Raw genomic sequence first — 19,634 nt, 5'->3', positions numbered from 1 at the left:
CCAGCTGCTCCTAGCCTTCCAGAGCTTTGGGGCAACCCTAGAGGAGTTTCTACATATGATCCTTCCCTACGTGGTGAAGCTCTTTGATGCCCCCGACGTGCCGCTGACTGTCCGCCGCACTTCCCTGGAGACTGTCGACCACTTTGCTGACTACCTCGACCTCACCGACTACACCTCCAAGATCATACACCCCCTGGTAGGCCTAGTGGTGTTGCTATGGTTGTTGTTATTGTTGTTGGAGCAATGGGGAACACAAGCTTTATTTATAGGTGTAGGTGAATAGACGGATTGTTTAAGGGGTAATTTTGATGTTAGTGTGTGATTATTTTGTTGGATGTAAGAAAATTTTAGACTTAATTGTATTTTATATAGGTGTTAATATCAGTAAAGATGGTAAGGATAACAGTATAAGGGATGATAGTGATAATATAATGATTAGTAGTAATGGCATTCGGGAATTATCATCATCAACACTTTCTCACTTACATATGGTGTGGATACTGATATGGGTAAATGGTATCATAGTGGTATCCTCCTCATCAAGTTGTCCAATTTCCTGCAATAAGGATGGGGAGTCAGAATGACCTCTTTCAATATCAGGTTTGGAATACCTCAAAAGAAAGAGTAGGAAAGCATTTAAGTAAAAATATAATGACAGCAACAATAATAATAAAAATAATGATAATAATAATGATGACCTCAATAAACCATGATGTCACTTGTCAGATGCGCACGTTGGACACCTGCCCTGAGCTGCGTCCACAGGGGATGGATGTGCTGTGTGCACTGGCCACTCAGCTGGGGCGCTCCTATGAGTGCTTCATCCCCGTCGTTCACCGCATCACCATCAGGCACAAAATTTCACACCCGAGATACGACATCCTGGTGGCCAAGGTCGTCAAGGTGAGGGATACTTTGCTAATCTCTACACTTTACACCTGTCATGTTAACTTCAAGAATAATCCCTTCCCTTGCCAGCCCAGCATCCAACAATCTAATTTAACCTTTCTCAGCATCCACCAGTCACATGCAGCCTGAGTTGGGCAGGATTCATGGCTTTTTTGTGGATTGGTCAATGATATACAATGAATTTAATGATATCCTGTTTAACACATTTGCATTCCATCTTCACCACTCTACAGGGCCTGACTGTTTCTGAGGCAGAGATGACCATCATAACAGCCCACCAGCGCACCAAACGACCCCACAACCGCGATCACCAGCTGGAGGCAGACTCTGTCACCATCAAGAAGGTCAGGCTGGCATGACTGGGTCATGCTAGTTTAGTTAAGCAAGACTGTCAGTCAGGAATTAACCAATATCTTCAAACAGATCTGCAAACACATGACAGGCAGCAACTTATAGCAAAACTCAACAAAGAATGAGCTCACTTTGTAAAATAGAAAGTTTCATTATTGAGGACCATCACCTACTCCATCACAGGGCACAGTGGGTGTGGAGTCCATCCAGCGGGCGTGGCACTTCGTACGTCTTGTGAGTAAGGATGACTGGCTTGAGTGGCTCAGGAGGTTCAGCATAGAGCTTATGAAGGCATCACCATCACCAGCTCTCAGGTGAGTAGCTTACCAGCATCTTTGAGTATCCCACCTCCGCTTTCACATCCTTACTCACACTCACCACCATGCTATTTCTCTCTTCTTCACATCCTTTGATTCTTCCTGGCTTTCCACACCTTAAATGTTTTCTTCTTCTTTCAGACACACATGCACTCATTTCATTCTCCTTCACATTTGCCCTTCCCCACATACACATTTCTGCCCTTGTGTATTTATTCTCTAATCCCTTCCTCACACAAATACACATATGTTCACACCTTTTCTTCCTTCCCTACTCATACACATTTCCTCTTTCCTCCCTCATACACTCACACTCTTCCTTCCTTCCCATGCCATTTTTTCCTCACAAAGAAAGCATCACACTATAGCGCACACACACACACACACATGCATTCCATGTCATTCTTTTCACTCATTCACCTTTAAAATCTCAAAAATTACCTTTACAGCAACCTAATCATACCCTTTCACCCACCCAGGTCCTGTTATGCTGTGGCCACAAAGTATGTTCAGCTCTCAAGGGACCTGTTCAATGCTGCTTTTGTGTCCTGCTGGAGTGAGCTGAATGAGAGCCTCCAGGATGACCTTCTCCAGTCCCTCCGCCAAGCTCTCACCTCACAGGACATCCCCGAGATCACCCAGACTCTCCTCAACCTGGCAGAGTTCATGGAGCACTGTGATAAGGTGGGTCCTGCTCTTTGGCTCCAGCTCTCTGTTCATTGGTCTATCACGTTTGTAGTCTCTTGTATATTGTTAGTTCCTTGTTTTGGGGTTTTTAGTGTTTTCATTTTGGATGATTTGAGTTCTATCTTTGTTGCTGGACTTTATTTCTGTAAGGTTGATGTGTTGATAGTAGTGTTAGTAGTAATGGTATAGGTAGTTGTAATTGCAGTAATAGAAAGTATAGTATATCATATGAAATATATAATTGTTTTCCATGTGTTGATATGTGAACTTATGACCTATTCCAACACTGCCATCTCTGCTCTTTAGGGTCCACTGCCTCTAGAGCTGCAGCTGCTGGGAGAGAAGGCAATGGAGTGTCGGGCATATGCCAAGGCACTTCATTACAAGGAGGAAGAGTTCCACAAGGGCCCCACCTCTGAGGTCCTGGAACACCTCATCTCCATCAACAACAAGCTGGGCCAGAAGGAGGCAGCTGCAGGTAGGTGGCAGTGCTGAGGGAAGAGGTTTTGATATAGGTAAAGAAGTTGATAGGCTGTGGAAAGGAAGTTGGGTCAAAATTACTATTCATCAACTTGAAACTAGAAAGCATTATAAGACATGGGAAACAGCTGAGACAGAACTGAGGTTAGACAATGGGTTTAGGTTATTCAAGCATTCACATAAATCTAGAAATATGGAACAAGGATGGGATGAGCTCTGTATGCCATAAAATAGCTATTCATTCACAAGCAATTTTCAAGCTCACATATAAAGTGCTACATGATCTTGGCTGAGGTGTTGCATGAGTGTAGTGTAAAGCAACAGAGCATTGGGGAGATATCTAGTACAATGTTTCTAAATGTGGGAAGTAAGGAGTAGGTAGGAAGACACCTACCAAAATGGCTGTTAGCCACTCCCGGGGAGGTACCGTATTTTGCAATGTATAACGCGCACCTTTTTCATTTAAAAATTGCCAGAAAGTTACCCCTGCGCGGTATATGCCGAAGGTACAAATTTTATAATTTTTTTGTCTGCCTTTTTCTGCCATTTTGAAGTTTGCATAGGATTTTATGGGTCAACGTGACTCCTAGGCTGCCACACAACTTCTCCGTGCCATTCTCATATTAACGTACCTCACTTCCTTTATATCAAAACTAGGTAAATACAGGGAAGGGGAAAGGGAGGAGGAGAGAGACAGAGTGAGTGATAAAAAAAATATACAAATAGCCTTAACTTATCAACAGTGGTGTTCCACATGGCTCTGTCCTTTCACCCACTCTCTTCCTGTTATTCATCAATGATATTCTTTCCATAACAAAGTATCCTATCCACTCATATACCTACGACTCTACTCTGCATTATTCAACTTCTTTCAATAGAAGACCCTCTCAACAGGAATTACAAGACTCCAGACTGGAGGCTGCAGAACGCTTAACCTCAGGCCTTACTATCATTTTCGATTGGGGTAAAAGGAACCTTGTGTCTTTCAATGCCTCAAAAACTCAATTTCTCCACCTATCATCTCAACACAATCTTCCAAACACCTATCCCCTATTCTTCAATAACACTCAGCTGTCACCATCTTCAACACTAAACACTATCCTTAACTCAAATTCTTAACTGGAAACTTCACATCTCTCTCACTAAATCAGCTTCCTCGAGGTTGGGCATTCTATAATGTCTCCGCCAGTTCTTCTCTCCTGCACAGTTGCTATCCATATACAGGGGCCTTGTCCGCCCTCGTATGGAGTATGCATCTCACGTGTGGGGGGGCTCCACTCACACAGCTCTCTTGGACAGAGTGGAGTCTCAGCCTCTTCATCTCATCAGCTCTCCTCCTCTTACTGATAGTCTTCTACCTTCCACCGCCGTGTTGCCTCTTTTTCTATCTTCTATCGATAATTTCACGCTGACTGCTCTTCTGAGCTGGCTAACTGCATGCCTCCCCCCCTCCCCCGGCCTCGCTGCACATGACTTTTTATTCAAGCTCATCCCTTTACTGTCCAAATCCCTTATGCTGGTAAACTCTGGAACAATCTTCCTTCATCTGTATTCCCTCCTGCCTACGACTGAACTCTTTAAAGAGGAGGGTATACAGGAAGCAGAGAGCGATATATAAGGAAAGATCACATTCACCCTCAGGGTTACTGGAGTACGCCCGCAAGAACAACCGCACAGACATGAAGGTGCAGGAGCGGTGGCACGAGAAGCTGCATGACTGGGACCAGGCTCTCCAGGCGTACTCCACCAAGCTGGAGACACAGCCCGACGACCTCGCCCTCGTGCTGGGCCAGATGAGGTGTCTGGAGGCCCTCGGGGAATGGTAAGTCTAGGCATAGTCACAGTCAGTTAAGTGTAGCCATGTGTAGATGTGCTTGAGTCAGTCACATAAAATACTGGTTGAAATATCCTTTTAATCACAGTTATTTGATAAATTAATGTTTCATCTCCTCATCCTGACTATAAGAAGTGGGATAATGACGATGGTGATGATTAGTTTTCTACATAAATTAAATTAGATAACGACATTGAACATTCCTTCCTTTGCTATCCCTATGGAGCAGCATGCAACACACATTTTACCATTGTTTTATGTACCTTTTTCCTTTCTCCATTATTCATATCCCATTGCTCTCCATTTCTTGTCTGTTTTTTTCCATTTTTTTCTTTATAGCACTGTAGACCATGCCAGTCTTTTATCACACCATTTTGCTTTTCATTCTCATGGTTCTGTGCTGTGATAATAATGATAATAATTCCCAAATGTTTGGTTCTGTAAATATGTAGCTAATGTAAATCAGATGTAGTAATTGGTGGTTTAAGAGAAAACAAACACACCTTTCTAACCCCTTTGTGGCCTGCAGGGGAGAGCTGTACAGTGTGTCGTGTGACCGGTGGATGGGGACGATGCCGGAGGAGGTGCGAGCCCAGATGTCCCGAGTGGCTGCAGCATCCGCCTGGGCCATGGGGGAGTGGAGCATGATGGAGGAGTACAGCCGCTGCATCCCCCGCGACACCAACGAGGGGGCCTTCTACCGCGCTGTGCTGTCCGTGCATAAAGACCAGCATCATGTGGCCCAGCAGGTGGGTGTGGGAGAGGGAGAGGAAGGAAGACAAACCAATGAACTCGAACTGCATTCTCTCACTTGTCATCTTTAGTTTATTGACAAACTACACAACAGACAAACCAAGGGACTCCAGCTGTATTCTCCCATTTGTTATCTTCATAGTTTATAGGTATAGCAGTGGATTATGTAGACACCAAACTCAAGACTGCAAGAAATTATTTACAGAAGCCTAGGAGAAGTTACAGTGAAGATTGAACAAACATTTAATCACCTTCACTTACAGTAGACCCTCTATTTAATGCAAGATAGGTACCAAATAAATTCAGGCAAAATGGAAGTTGTTGTACATCTGGGATTGGTGGGACTCTGTCTTGTCTGTGTGTGAAGGAGTCATCTCAATGGTGTGTCATAAGAAAACATGTTTAAAGAAATTTGCTGAATGGAAGCTCTACTGTACTTATCATTTTCCATTTCCTTTGCAGTACATTGACACAGCAAGGGATCTTCTGGACACGGAACTCACAGCCATGGTGGGAGAAAGTTACCAGCGTGCCTACAACTCCATGGTGGCAGTGCAGATGCTGGCCGAGCTGGAGGAGGTGATTCAGTACAAGCTGGTGCCGGAGCGGAGGCAGCCCATCACACAGATCTGGTGGGAGAGGCTGCAGGTGAGTGAAGGAGACTGGGAAAAGGAGCAAGGGTGTCCTGGTTGAAGGAAGGAAATTTCAAGTGGATGAATGGGCATAGTGGGAATAGGAAACTGGTAATGAAGAGGTTAGCACATTTGACTCAAACTATAGAGGTGCTGTAGTTCTGAGCCAAGCAGAGGCATTTTAGCTGATTAGTTTTCATACTAAACCTCCTGTTCACCAAGCAGAAAGTAATTAAAGATGCATTTAGAGGGATAGTGACTGCACTTTCCTTTAAAACTGGGTCATGGTCTCAATGGGTAGAGCTTGCATGTTGGGAGGAGAAAAAAGCTCCATATGAAAACATCAAAGACTACATGGAAGCAAGGCCTGAGCCAAGAATCACCTTCCCCAGGGGTGCCAACGTGTGGTGGAGGACTGGCAGAAGATCCTGCAGGTGCGCTCCCTTGTACTGTCCCCTCAGGAGGACATGCGGCCGTGGCTCAAATTTGCCTCGCTGTGCCGCAAGTCAGGTCGCCTCGCCCTCTCCCACAAGACACTGGTGCGTCTACTTGGCTGTGACCCATCCGTCAGCCCCTCCCAGCCTCTGCCCATCAGCCACCCTCATGTCACCTACCAATACTGCAAGCACATCTACACCTACACAAACAGACGCCAGGAGGCTTATGGGTAAGAGCAAGATATAGAAACTGCCATACTAGTATTTATCTATATCCATCTGTTGGTTGGCTAAATCACGTGTTATCACGTCACATCCACAGGCGCCTGCAGAAGTTCCTCCAGTTCTTGGCTCCTGCTGTGGTTGTCGTGGGTGGAGGCAACCAGAATGGGGACAACAAGCTCCGTAAACTAGTCTCCCGTGTCTACCTCAAGCTGGGTGACTGGTGAGTGGCATGTGTTTTAATGAGTATACACACACACACGTCCTGCTCTGCCAAGTGGTGCTGTGAACTAGTCAGCTTGTGATAAGGGAATTCTCTCCCCTTGCCTCACTGATATGAATTTATAAGTTGTGTACAGTGCATGAAACTCCTTTGCCCATCCCTATCCTTTACAGTGTACACCCTCCAACATGACTTTAGTAACCCTGCACATCACCCCTTTCTCACCCCACATCCCTTACACCCTCCACCCTTCAATAATCCCATGCTTCACTCCTTCCTCACCGACACAACACAACATCAGTAACCCCACACTTCGCTTCTTCCTCACCTCACAGGTATGAGCAGCTTCATGGCCTGAATGAGGAGAACATTGCTAACATCCTGACCTACTACACCCACGCCAAGGACACGGACGAGACCTGCTACAAGGCCTGGCACGCCTACGCCTACATGAACTTTGAGGCGATACTCTTCTACAAAGGGAAGATGGATGTCAAGGGAGAGGCACCCACCACACCAGGGGAGGATTCAACATCAGGGGCAGCTGCTGTGGTCACCCCTAGCAAGAAAAAGGTGAGAGAATGAGGCACCAGACATACAAAAAGCATTATTAATCATGTATTTTAAAAGTTCAGTCTTAATATGGTTTTATGGTTTACAGATAGCTGCATAAACCTCCATAACTTAAGCAGGACATTCTGTTTTGCACTAAGTATTTTAACAGACCAGATAGGCAGATAAACAGGCATAGTCAAACAGCATTATTCAGTATTTTAATAGTATATTGTCATGTTATGGTTTCATGGTTTACAAATAGCTGCATAAAGCTCCCTAATTTCAGCAAGTCATTCTTTTATGGAGGAAACACTGTATTATTCCAGACTAGCAAACAGTTTCTTTCCTTTCTCATATTATAAAGAAATCCAAATTGTGTGGCAGTTATATCAGTGTTCCCTAACTGATGGACAGACATTATGATATGCAAAGAACCACAACAATTTCAATTTCACTCAACTCTCCAATTCTCATAACAGAGGTCAGCTGGAGACTTCACTGTGGCGGCAGTCAAAGGGTTCATTCGCTCCATCTCTCTGAGTGACGGCAACAGCCTGCAGGACACACTGCGCCTGCTGACTGTCTGGTTTGAGCACGGCCACCAGTCTGGGGTTTATGAGGCCCTGGTGGACGGACTCAAGACCATTCAGATTGACACTTGGCTGCAGGTGAGAATGAGGCAGGTCTATGATGTTACAGGTTAGACCAAAGATTGATTTTTACACATTACTTTTGTTTTTGTGGGAACAGTGATTAGTGGCCTTTTTTTTTTTTAAACTTTTTTTTTTGTTGTTGCCCTTGAGCTGTTTCTTTAGCTGTAAAAAAAAAAAAAAAAAGATAGGGTAAGTGAAAAGAAATGTATTGTGACAGCCAGAGGTGAGACCAGATCAAGTCCTACAATTTCACAGGTTTTGGTAAAGTTTGGTTGTAGGATTCTATAAAACTAAAACTAAAAGTAAATGTAAGACTACTAAATGTCTTTCCTGCTGCTTAGTTGGGCCTGTCATTGTTGAACTCATATTTTTCAATTATATTTTTTATCAATCCCTTTGTGTTGGTGTTTTCTATTGCCCACCATCATTTCAAATTTGCTCTTATTCCTTCCATGACTAATTTTACATCTATCTTGCCATCCATCTTGCATTTTTCTAACATATTTTCTGCCAATCTATTTTTATGTTGTCTACAGCTCACTAACATACCAAACATGCTGTATCCCTTCCCATGACTAATTTTACATTATTTCTTCCCTTGTTCAGGTCATCCCGCAGCTCATTGCTCGCATAGACACCCCACGCTCTCTGGTGTCCAAGCTCATCCACCAACTGCTTATGGACATTGGCAAGCACCACCCTCAGGCCCTCATCTATCCCCTCACTGTGGCAGCCAAGTCCTCAGTGGTCGCCCGTTCTCAAGCTGCAGAGAAGATCCTGAAGAACATGAGGGAACATTCAGCTAATCTTGTACAGCAGGCCATGATGGTGAGTGGATTTATGTTGTGTTTGTATTCTTGGCACATTTTTTGTTCTGTATGCTCATTTATAGCACTTGTGTTTTTTTGTGGTGGTTTGGTATCGGCTAAGATTGTTGTCTCACTAGTCTATTTTGTGTTTGGTTGGAGGAGACGATATGGTTTAGACAAAAGAGGATAATATGTAGAAATTTGTCCCTTAACCCACCCGGAAAACCACTACCTCATCCTCTCTCCCTCTCTCTCACCCTACATACCCATATCCCATCCTTTCTCTTTTTTCTTTCCAGTTGATGCACTCTACATGATGTCCCCTCCCTCTCTCACTCTCTGTCACCCAACACTACCATCTTATTATTTTTCTCCCTCTGTCACTCTCTTTACAAAGCATCCCATTCTCTTCTTAACTCTGCAAACCATCATCCCAACCTTCCTTTCCCTCTCCCTGACCTGCACATAACCATACCATCCCTTCTACCCCTGACTCATCTTGCTTTTCATCCAACCCCTCAGGTCTCGGAGGAACTGATCCGTGTGGCTATCCTGTGGCATGAGACTTGGCACGAGGGTCTGGAGGAGGCCAGTCGACTCTACTTTGGGGAGCGCAACGAGTCAGGGATGTTCCGCACGCTGGAGCCGCTGCACGCCATGATGGCTCGCGGTGCACAGACACTCAAGGAGATGTCCTTCAACCAGGTGAGTCTTGTTTCTGACTGTGTGTTTGCCTCCCTATGCAGTGGAGATGGATGGATGGTCTCCTTACACCTGTACCTAAGGATTTTAGACTACGGACGGTGTTTTTGCAGATATCTTCTCCCACTACTGTATTATATTATATAATGTGTGTAGTGTGTATGTATAGATATGATTTATTATCAAGCTATCGGCCCATTAACAGCGGAATTAGCTATTGCTTATACTGGTGTATGTAACTATTATATATATAATTAACAAAATAGAAAAAATCACAGGTGGAAGGCTGATGGTGTGAGTAGGGGGGGGAAGGGTCATGTGACTGGGGTAGAGAGAAGGAGTGGTGGGGGTTTTCAGGGTGGTGGTGGTGGAGGGATTCTGTGTAACACCTTTGATATGATGACTGGATTAGGTAATATATCACAGTAAACTCCTCACATAACACATATAGCAATATATGTTGTTTAAAAAATTACGAAACGGATGTTCAAATCATACTCATCCAACGATTAGTTTAGGAGATATCTGGGGTGTATTTAGGACCTTGAAACATTGGGGGCTTAACCCAGCTCAAAATGCTAGGTGGTTGGAGGTGAATGAAGCACAGAGTTTTAGGGTAATTCTGAGGCCTTTCTGACATACATTAGGGCCAATTTATGTGTTATTGTATTTAGCAGCAACACTGAAAATATGGCAAGTGTGTTATAATAAAACCTTCAAGGTCATTATCAAATTATGGTAAGCATAAGCATATTTAAGTGCTTAAGACTGATATATCATACATATAAATGTACTGTACTGACAACTTTAACCCGTACAACCCCGCACTATTTTGAACTTTTTTTCACCTCAATCCTGAGCCCCTATCAGTTTTTTTTTTTATTGCATAAATCAATTGGAAATAATCTAAAACTAAGGGGAAAAGGTATATTAACACTCATATTGGCTTATTCTTGTCTCTATGGGGTATGGTTATGGAGTACGCTTCAGTGCGTCCTCCCGCCCAGCCGTCAAGCTCCATCATCTTGCGCACCACTCTGACACTGTGTTATTCTTGCTTTAATGATGTTGTAAGCAGTATGATTGTCTTTTTGACTACGTACATGCACAACTGTGTAAATTTTATAGTAATAACTAAATATATACTTTTTCTGTGCGTAAATTTATACCAAACATTCACTTTTACTGTTGCTTCTCTGTCGATCTTGCTGTCAATCATTATTGTCTTGGTAATAATATATAAGAAACACAAAACGTTTTTGATATAGCCTAGTTAGCGGCTTTTTTCGCTCAGAACTGCACTTGGGTGTGCTGAGTTCACTATGGCTGTGGCGGGAGTCAGGCGACGCTCTCTCTCTCTCTCTCTCTCTCTCTCTCTCTCTCTTTTTTTTCTGACAGCTATAGACGGCCCTTGGTGTACAAATGAGGTGTCGGCTATAGCCGTCAGCTGGGCTATTTGGGTTAGATTAAAATGTATTCCTTCAGGTACGTTTACTGCAGAGAATAAGGCACTAAAAACTGATGAAAAGCAATTGGCCGTTTTTACAATGTATAATATTAAAATAAAGAACATCTGAGTAAGTGAGCATCAAGTAATTAGCAATCAGAAACTACCATTTTTCACAAATTCAGCTAGTTTTTTATTAAATTTATTCATGGGTTTGGGAGACTTGGCAGGGCTGGTCACAGGTCCTGCCCCTCCCTAACCCCCACCACAGCCCTCATTTTAAGATGGTTCTACTAAGTCGCGTTCATTATTGTCGCCATGTTTATCGTTATCGACGTCATGAAAGGTGACCAGAGTGAGGACGTTTCTATTCCGCCTGAGGATGCTGACCCTGTTAGGGAGTTGGTAGCAGCTGTGGGTGAGGCGGACGACACTTAAGTTAGAATCCGTGGCCCCACCTGGAGAAGTACTTTGTTCTTAAATCAAGAGATATGATGAACACCAATGTCTTGCATTTCCGGTGTGTCATATGCCACCCCAAGGAGACCATCATTAACGGACAGATGGGGTTTTAGAGCCAAAATACTAAACTGAAGCTAAATTCATATAAAAAGTTAGCGGATAATGCTTAGCAGTAGCTTCCACTAATTTCTTTATCAGGTTATCAATTTGGCATAAGTGAAGCTAACTTTTCAGTTAGTGGATTACCAGTTAGCGAAGCTAACTTTTTTGTTAGTGGTGCCCACCACTGCATTTTGTATTGGCCTGGCTGGGGCTATTCTTAAAGAAAAGAAAAAAAAATGAGATCCGGGGCTATTCATAAAACATTCTGGGCTATAGCTCCGAAATCCCATGCCTAACTACGCCACTGTCGACTCTTTGGTATATGTAAGGTTTTGTGGCCTGGGTCTTAGGGAGCTGACTGTCTGCCATCATAGCACTTATCTGTAGTACCTTAACATAAGAAGGGTTGGTTCTGAGAAGACAAATTACACTTGTGCAGTGGTACCCAAGGGTGTTGATGAGCATGAAATTGTCTCTCTTTATGTACAAGTGCCTGATGGACCTTTTTAAAGATCATGTTTTGGATTTCATTCTGAGATTCTTCACAATATGATATAATAAAAAGAGAGGAATAAACATGAATATTAGAGAGACATATAATTATCGGTAAGGAACATTGGCAAATAGGAAAGTGTCCTTTCCTTTTCCTCTCCTCTCCTCTCTTCTCCATCCTTCCACCATGCTCGTAACACACTGTACTCCACACCCATCACTACTCCAGAGAGGTAACATTTCCACCACTAAAGGTCAAGAGCTTGATCAGAAATACCTGGTGAGTCGGGCAAAGTCCATCCTCTCCTTACCTTTGCCCTTCCAGTTATTCATTGCTCATGTGATTAAAAGAACCAGACCTTTAAGGGGGTATTGTATTGGCTTATCATGCCCCCACTTACTGAAGAGCTGGTAATGCCCTAATCAAAGGTACAGTTTTTCTTTTCTTCTCCATTGGTACTCTTAGTAACTAAGCAGTAGCGGTAGTAACAGTAGCAGGTGTTGTCATCTAATGTAGCCATTTGGACAAAAAGATGAATGTCTGAGCAGTTGTGGCTCTCATTCATCAAGGACTTGCTCTATTGAGTAACATGGGCATGCAGAATATGAAGGTTCTTTTTGCCAACTGAGCCATGCATGGCGACTTGATGAGGACAGTCGTGAAGGCCAGCCAAGGGTACTGTGGCGCAACTCCTTTCAAGTGCAGTGAGATAGAGTTGGTCTTGCCCTCTTTTTTTCTCAGCTCTGAGCCAGGGTTGTTTGATTTAACCCTCACAGCGTCGGCGTCGTACATGTACGACACAGGCTGAGTCACCTTCCCAGCGTCGGCGTCGTACATATACGACGCGACAATTTACGACACACACCGTGACTCAGATGTCATTTTTGACACTTTTCATGACTTAAACCTATGTTTTTTCAGCATTTCTGACATAATGGGAGAAAAAATTTTTTTGAAAAGTGCCGACGCTGGGGGGGGTCACGGGTGGGAAATGTTCCGACGCCATGGGGGTTAAATCAAGTTGATTTAAATCACTGATTTAAATCATGATTTAAATCAAATGATGTAAAAAAAAATCATTGATTAAATCAAGATTTATATTATTTTAATTTTTTTAATGTCATTGATTTAAATCTTGATCTTATTGCTGAGCAACAACATAGAATGGATAAATAAACAAAGAAAACACTCTCTAACTTTGATATCAATATTTTCCCTGTCAGCCACACTTGGTCCGTCTAGTGTCTTTCTAAAGGTATCTTGCTGAGGCAGAGTGATGGTTTCAAAAGTATTTTACAACATGAAGCACATGTTCTTTTATGTTGCCAATTTCCTTGAACCAATACATTTAGATTGTGTGCAGGAAAACCATGGGTTAGTAACTTCAGTTCATTTGCTTGTTGTAACTGTTTTCTCATCTTGTTGACAATGGCTACATTAGATGCTTAAGTCTGACCTCATACATATAGCAAGTTTCTCACCCCTTGGATTTTTTTTTATTTATTTATTTTTATTTTTATTTTTTATGCCTCCATGGTCTAGTGGTTAGCGTGCCTTGCTTCAAACCCGCGCCCTGGGTTGGAATCCCGACCTGGGCAGTCAGCGTGCTGCTCATCCTCCCTTTTGGGTCGGTCGATAGTCGATACATGGGTACCTGCGGAAACTTGGGGAAAGTAAACTGTGGCAACCCAGATGTCATGCTAACCCTGTCCTGGGGTGATGGGTTCTTCCCATGAGCACTGCAACCATGCTCAGCTGTAGCGCATGCCCCCATCTTTACTCTTTTGGTAGGTCCCAGTCAATTGTGGCGCAGGCAAGTGTTTTATAGTACCGCCATCTTGCTTGTCTAACCCCCCCCCCCCCCCCCCGAGCTTCACTTGGTCATCTTTAGTGAGTTTGGCTGGAGTCTGGTTGATGGGCAATCATGAGTACACCATGTGGGTAGTCTTGGGTCCCTCCAAACACTCAATTGAACTAAAGAAAAGCTATTAAAAGGGACAGAAAACACCAAATATAGGAAGTGGCAGTAAAGGAAATAATTGAAATATTTTCCCCTATTTTTCAAAGAATCACTTCACATACATGGATCATCCACAGCCATTTCTGATACTTTCATTTGAAGCTGCATTCATCTTTCATTGTGCAATTTCAGTCAGGACATGTCCAAAACATGACATGATCTGGTTAGACTGTTAAGAGACTAGAGAGAGTTGTGGTGTGGTGCTACCACTTAAGATTTGCCGGACTATACAGCCAGTGGCTGGCTGGCTGTGGCTGGTCAGTCTTAGGACTGGCTCAAACAGCCAGCCAGGTTACTTATGATGATGAAACATGATACAAGAATACTCCAACAAGTGTTTGAAACTAAGGTAGAGAATATAGAGGTTTACATTCATTTAATCATTTTCATTAATAAAAAAGAATAAAAAATCTATTTAAATAAAGAAAAATCTGATTTAAATAAAAAAATCCATTTTTTTTTTTATTTTTTATTTTTTTATTTTAATCTAAAAAATCAACAACCCTGCCTGAGCTCTCCTATTTTTTATTCTCCTTGTCTGTTTATCTTCTGGCATGTTTCTGATTGAATATCTTTACATTTTTTTATCCTTGAATTATTTATCTCCCAAGGTTTATCTTTCGTTCATCTGTAATCTTTTTTAGATTTTTATCAAAGTTATCTGAAGATTTGATTAGATATCTTTAACTATTTTCAACTTTTATCCCTGGAAATTTATCTCCCTTGGAGAATAATTTGCTGTTAAATAAATACAATGAAATTGAACAGATCTTTAATAAATGATGCATCTATGGCTGGAGCACTTGACCAACAGAGCCATAAAGCAAGTTTTGCAACCAGTACCGCTGCTTCACCCAACCCACAGTTGGAGAGAATTGACCAGTAATATACATTGCATGTGAAAATGATGGAGTGAGCAGTAAGACTTCCCCAAGACGTAGTTTTCTTGTTGCGATATCTGAAATCGCAGCTTGGTTCTTCTTTCTGCATAAACACATGGGCTTAGAGTGTCAAGTGGGCTTTTTATTTATATATTTATTTATTTATTTATTTATTTTTTACAACTCGGCCTGTAGCGCCGGTAGGCTTTCTTTTGGGGCCTGGTGGTTGGCCCAAGCCCGTCATGGCACAGGGAATTTTTATAATGATGCCAGTTATGCTTGGTTGAAGGCTCTTCTGTGCCCCATTCCCTTTAGAGGATGTGAATGCTATGCTTAGTGCTTATATGCCTCATCCTCCCCTTCCTTCTTAGGAGTATATTCCCAACCTTCCTCCTTACATCTGAAAGGAGTTCCACACTAATGTCTCTCTCCCTCCTCATTTTCCCCAGGCCTTCGGGCGAGACCTGAACGAGGCGCTGGAGTGGTGTCGCCGCTACCAACGATCACGCAATGTACGCGAGCTGAATCAGGCGTGGGACCTCTACTACCATGTGTTCCGTCGCATCTCCCGCACACTGCCGCAGCTCACCTCTCTCGAGCTGCAAAGCGTCTCTCCACGACTGCTTCAGTGCAGAGACTTGGACATTGCTGTGCCAGGCTCTTACGCACCTGGCCAACCTGTCATTTGTATCAGTCAAGTGCAGTCCTCTCTCCAGGTGCTCACCTCCAAACAGCGACCCAGGAAGTTGTGTATCCGCGGCAGCAACGGCAGGGACTTTGTATTCTTGCTGAAGGGTCACGAGGATCTGCGTCAGGATGAGCGTGTGATGCAGCTCTTCGGCCTGGTCAACACACTGCTCATCAGCAACCCAGACACCTTCCGCCGCAACCTGACCATTCAGCGGTTCGCCGTCATTCCACTGTCCACCAACTCGGGCCTGATTGGGTGGGTGCCTCACTGTGACACTCTGCACGCCCTCATCCGAGACTGGCGTGAGAAGAAGAAGATCCTGTTGAACATCGAGCACCGCATCATGCTGCGGATGGCCCAGGACCTGGACCACCTCACCCTCATGCAAAAGGTGGAGGTGTTTGAGCATGCGCTGGAACACACACACGGTGATGATCTGTCGCGGCTGCTGTGGTTCAAAAGTCCCTCCTCCGAGGTGTGGTTTGATCGGCGCACCAACTACTCCCGCTCCTTGGCCGTCATGTCCATGGTGGGCTACGTTCTGGGCCTCGGCGACCGCCACCCCTCCAACCTCATGCTGGACCAGCTTTCTGGTAAGATCATCCATATTGACTTTGGTGACTGCTTTGAGGTGGCAATGATGCGCGAGAAGTTCCCAGAGAAGATTCCGTTCCGACTGACTCGCATGTTGATACATGCCATGGAGGTGACGGGCATTGACGGCACATACCGCATGACCTGTGAGTCCGTCATGGCCCTGATCCGCCGCAACAAGGACTCCCTCATGGCTATGCTGGAGGCCTTTGTGCATGACCCACTGCTTAACTGGCGCCTCATGGACAACACACAGCCCAAGGGGAAGCGCTCGGTGGTGGCCGAGGGTGAGACTGGGCCATCAGCGCCAGCCTCCACCTCTGCCATTGCCCCTGATCCTTCCCTGGATCCCGCCCCAGCACACGCCCTCTCCCCGACCTCCATGGGGCCGCACAGCCAGGCACGGGAGGATGGTGGAGTGTCGGAGGCTCTCAACAAGAAGGCGGTGGCCATCGTGCATCGTGTGCGAGACAAACTGACAGGCCGAGACTTCTGCACCGAGGACTCGCTGGACGTGCACCGTCAAGTGGAGCTGCTCATCGCTCAGGCTACCTCCCATGAGAACCTCTGCCAGTGCTACATTGGTTGGTGTCCCTTCTGGTGAACACACTCCTTCACCACCACTTGCACCACCCTACCAACACACTCTTCAGGGCATGGTGTGTGGCAGGGAGTTACATTACATTACATTACAGTGGGGATGTGACAAAACTAACACAATAGAACCTATGCCAGTGATACATTGTCCAGTGTCCCTTCAGGTGAACACATTGCTTCACAACCTCTTCCACTGCCCAAAGCCGCCCCTAACATGGTCTTCAAAGGCATAGCATGTAGAGAGGAACATTGCTGAGGGTTGGTGGTAGCGTGACACACCTCATCCTAGTACGGCAGGAGTGTTGTATGTTGTTGTTGGTGTTGTTGGTTGTTAATGTTGTTGCAGTGTTCGCTATGCCTCAAGGATTCTGGCTAAACCTGGAGGAAGGTCGGTCTTTGTGTGCGTGGTATATTGACAGAGGAGGAGGAGGAAGAAAGGAGGAGGAGGAAGAGGAGGGAGGCAGCTACAATCACCTCAGGCCATATTACATCACACACGCACACACACACACACACACACAGGGACACTAACTAAACTAATTCAGCTTCAGACCCCCGAAAGGAATCTGTCAAAGAGGAGGAGGGGGAGAGACGGGAAAGGGGGGAGGAGGGAGAAGGGGGGAAAGAATGATGAAGGCACCTTGGCAACACTGGAGGGAAAAACGCCAGGTAGTCCGTCAACCTTCCTCTGTCTTTTGATAATGTCCAGAGAGGAAACTTTTTTTATTGTCTTTTTCTCCACCCTTTTTTTCCCTCCTGATCATGAGTAAGGGAAGGATTTTTTTTTTTCCTGCCCTTTATACCAGCTGCCATGAAGGGGAAGGAACCAATTGTGATGTTAGTTTCTTCTTCGGGGATTTTGTGATTTGTAAAGCCAAGTTACTAATAGGTAAGGTAAGGCTAATTTAGGTTAAGGTGCGCTGTAGGGTACGCTGTACACTAATGAATAAAGTTGACTGCTTGAATCATCTGTTTGGCATGCGTGTGTGTGTGTGGGGGGGGGTACGCATGCGGAAGGAGGTGATGTAATGATTCTCAAGGTGTCATGTTTTTTCTCCATGGAGTTATGTAAGTTTTTTTAAGGTTTGGGCCGACGATTTTTTTTCTCCAAGGGTTGAACTGAATATTTTTTTTAATTAAGTATGTTTCTATAGGATTCCTGAGGGTGGTTTGATAATAAGAATATGTGTGAAACAAAGATTTTAAAATAGTTCGCTCAGTTGTAATTACATGACATTTTTAAACAGTGTTGCCGCAGCGGAACCTTCAGAGAGAGAGAGAGAGAGAAGGGGTGGGGGGGATCCGTTGAAAAAGACGTTAAACCGTTAAAGATTGGAAGGCTACCTCAACACATTTATTTAGAAGTTATCGCGATCGAGGGCAAAGGTTACTCCACGGGCCAGGTAAACTGGACCGTGGGTTAATTCATCGGACGCTGACGTAAGAGATAGCACGGACATCGTCGTGAGAAAGTGGAGGGGCCTTGCAGACTGTCACCGGTGGCGTGTAGACAGACTACCCTTCGCTCTGTCTGTGTCTGCCTGTCTGGGACCCTGGACACCTAATCGAGTCATTACCGACGGTGAACATTAGAGGTGGACGCTGCTATCTGTGTCCGGGTTAGATAATAGTGTTGGTGTGACGGGTGGTTAGGGAGCGAGTAAGGCGACAAGGGTATACTTTATGTTCAACCCAAACATTTTTTTTATCCCTACCCCAACCATGTGTACTGATATCCCATAAAGTACGGCCACACTGAGCGCGATTTGCTGGGAGGCTGTGGCAAGGATGAGAGACATATTAGTTTGTCTCTCATCCTTGGGCGGTGGAGGGTAGCGGGTAAGAGATAAGGGATGCTGTCGCTACATCGGAAGCGGGAAAATTGCGCTCGATATCAATCATTGTTAAGTGGCTGTCACACACCCTTGATTCTTTTTTATTTTATTATTTTCTTTTTTCACAGCAGAGGAGGCAGCTCAAGGGGAAAAAAATAAAATCAACAACAAGAAAAGCGCTGCTCTAAAGAAAAGAAAGAAAAAAAAAACGAGATGCCCTCCCTTCTCCTTTGTTGTATACTTGCAACAATAAACTATCAATCAATCAATTCTTTCATGTGTGTAAGGTTCCGTTTGCTTCATTTTCGAGTTCATGGCAGATAGATTCTGTTATACCAAGTCCATCACGCCTTAATTTTGATTGGACTCATTCGCCATATATCTTAACCTCTCCTTATCCACTGGTGTAATCGTGTTTAAAAGTTTGTAGATTCAGTTTTCCGAATTTTCACAGCTTTTCTGAGGCTAATCTTTCCTAACTATAGATTAAACCGTCCCAGCGGCCCTTCCTAATCCTCACTCCACGCGTGTAATCGGGTTTTAAAGACTTATCATAACTATCTTCAGCATTAAAAGTTCGTAGATTCATACTTCTTAAGACTTGTCATCTCAGAGGGTTAATATTACCTAACTAGATTAAACCGTCCCAGCGCCCCTTCTTGATCCTCACCCACTCGTGTAATCGTTTTTGTAATTAATGAAGACATCACAACTCCAGCATTAAAAATTCGTAGATTCCTATTTTCAGGGTTGTCATAGCTTCCCAGAGGTTAATCTCTCCTAATAAGATTAAACCGACGTCCCAAAGGCCTTTCTTCATCCTTCCCCCACGGCCCACGTGCGCATCGATATCCCCTGAAGCAGTGATTTGAGGAAAGGATTAATATCGCTGGCGAGACGCGTGAGGTAGCGAGGAACTGATGAGAGTAGCAGTGTCACTCCTAATCC

At 44.3% G+C, this 19,634-nt stretch overlaps 1 protein-coding gene across 1 annotated transcript in view; it reads left to right on the top strand.

Moving 5' to 3' along the window:
* LOC126996009 (serine/threonine-protein kinase mTOR-like) overlaps positions 1 to 17,816 on the top strand; it is a 32,903-nt gene extending 15,087 nt beyond the window's left edge. Inside the window, exons 22-37 of the mRNA XM_050855996.1 lie at positions 5 to 196; positions 727 to 903; positions 1,143 to 1,253; positions 1,444 to 1,574; positions 2,057 to 2,261; positions 2,571 to 2,742; positions 4,386 to 4,566; positions 5,108 to 5,327; positions 5,794 to 5,979; positions 6,356 to 6,630; positions 6,723 to 6,845; positions 7,181 to 7,418; positions 7,880 to 8,068; positions 8,660 to 8,881; positions 9,385 to 9,567; positions 15,419 to 17,816. Of these exons, the coding sequence (XP_050711953.1) occupies positions 5 to 196; positions 727 to 903; positions 1,143 to 1,253; positions 1,444 to 1,574; positions 2,057 to 2,261; positions 2,571 to 2,742; positions 4,386 to 4,566; positions 5,108 to 5,327; positions 5,794 to 5,979; positions 6,356 to 6,630; positions 6,723 to 6,845; positions 7,181 to 7,418; positions 7,880 to 8,068; positions 8,660 to 8,881; positions 9,385 to 9,567; positions 15,419 to 16,858 (4,245 nt within the window). The 3' untranslated portion in view covers positions 16,859 to 17,816. The remainder of the gene's footprint in view (positions 1 to 4; positions 197 to 726; positions 904 to 1,142; positions 1,254 to 1,443; positions 1,575 to 2,056; positions 2,262 to 2,570; positions 2,743 to 4,385; positions 4,567 to 5,107; positions 5,328 to 5,793; positions 5,980 to 6,355; positions 6,631 to 6,722; positions 6,846 to 7,180; positions 7,419 to 7,879; positions 8,069 to 8,659; positions 8,882 to 9,384; positions 9,568 to 15,418) is intronic.
* Positions 17,817 to 19,634: the final 1,818 nt, after the last annotated feature.

Source organism: Eriocheir sinensis, chromosome 9 (genome assembly GCF_024679095.1).
Source record: "Eriocheir sinensis breed Jianghai 21 chromosome 9, ASM2467909v1, whole genome shotgun sequence".
Classification (NCBI taxonomy): domain Eukaryota; kingdom Metazoa; phylum Arthropoda; class Malacostraca; order Decapoda; family Varunidae; genus Eriocheir; species Eriocheir sinensis.
The sequence above is the reverse complement of the archived record's forward strand: the minus strand, read 5'-3'. Positions and strand labels throughout refer to the sequence as shown.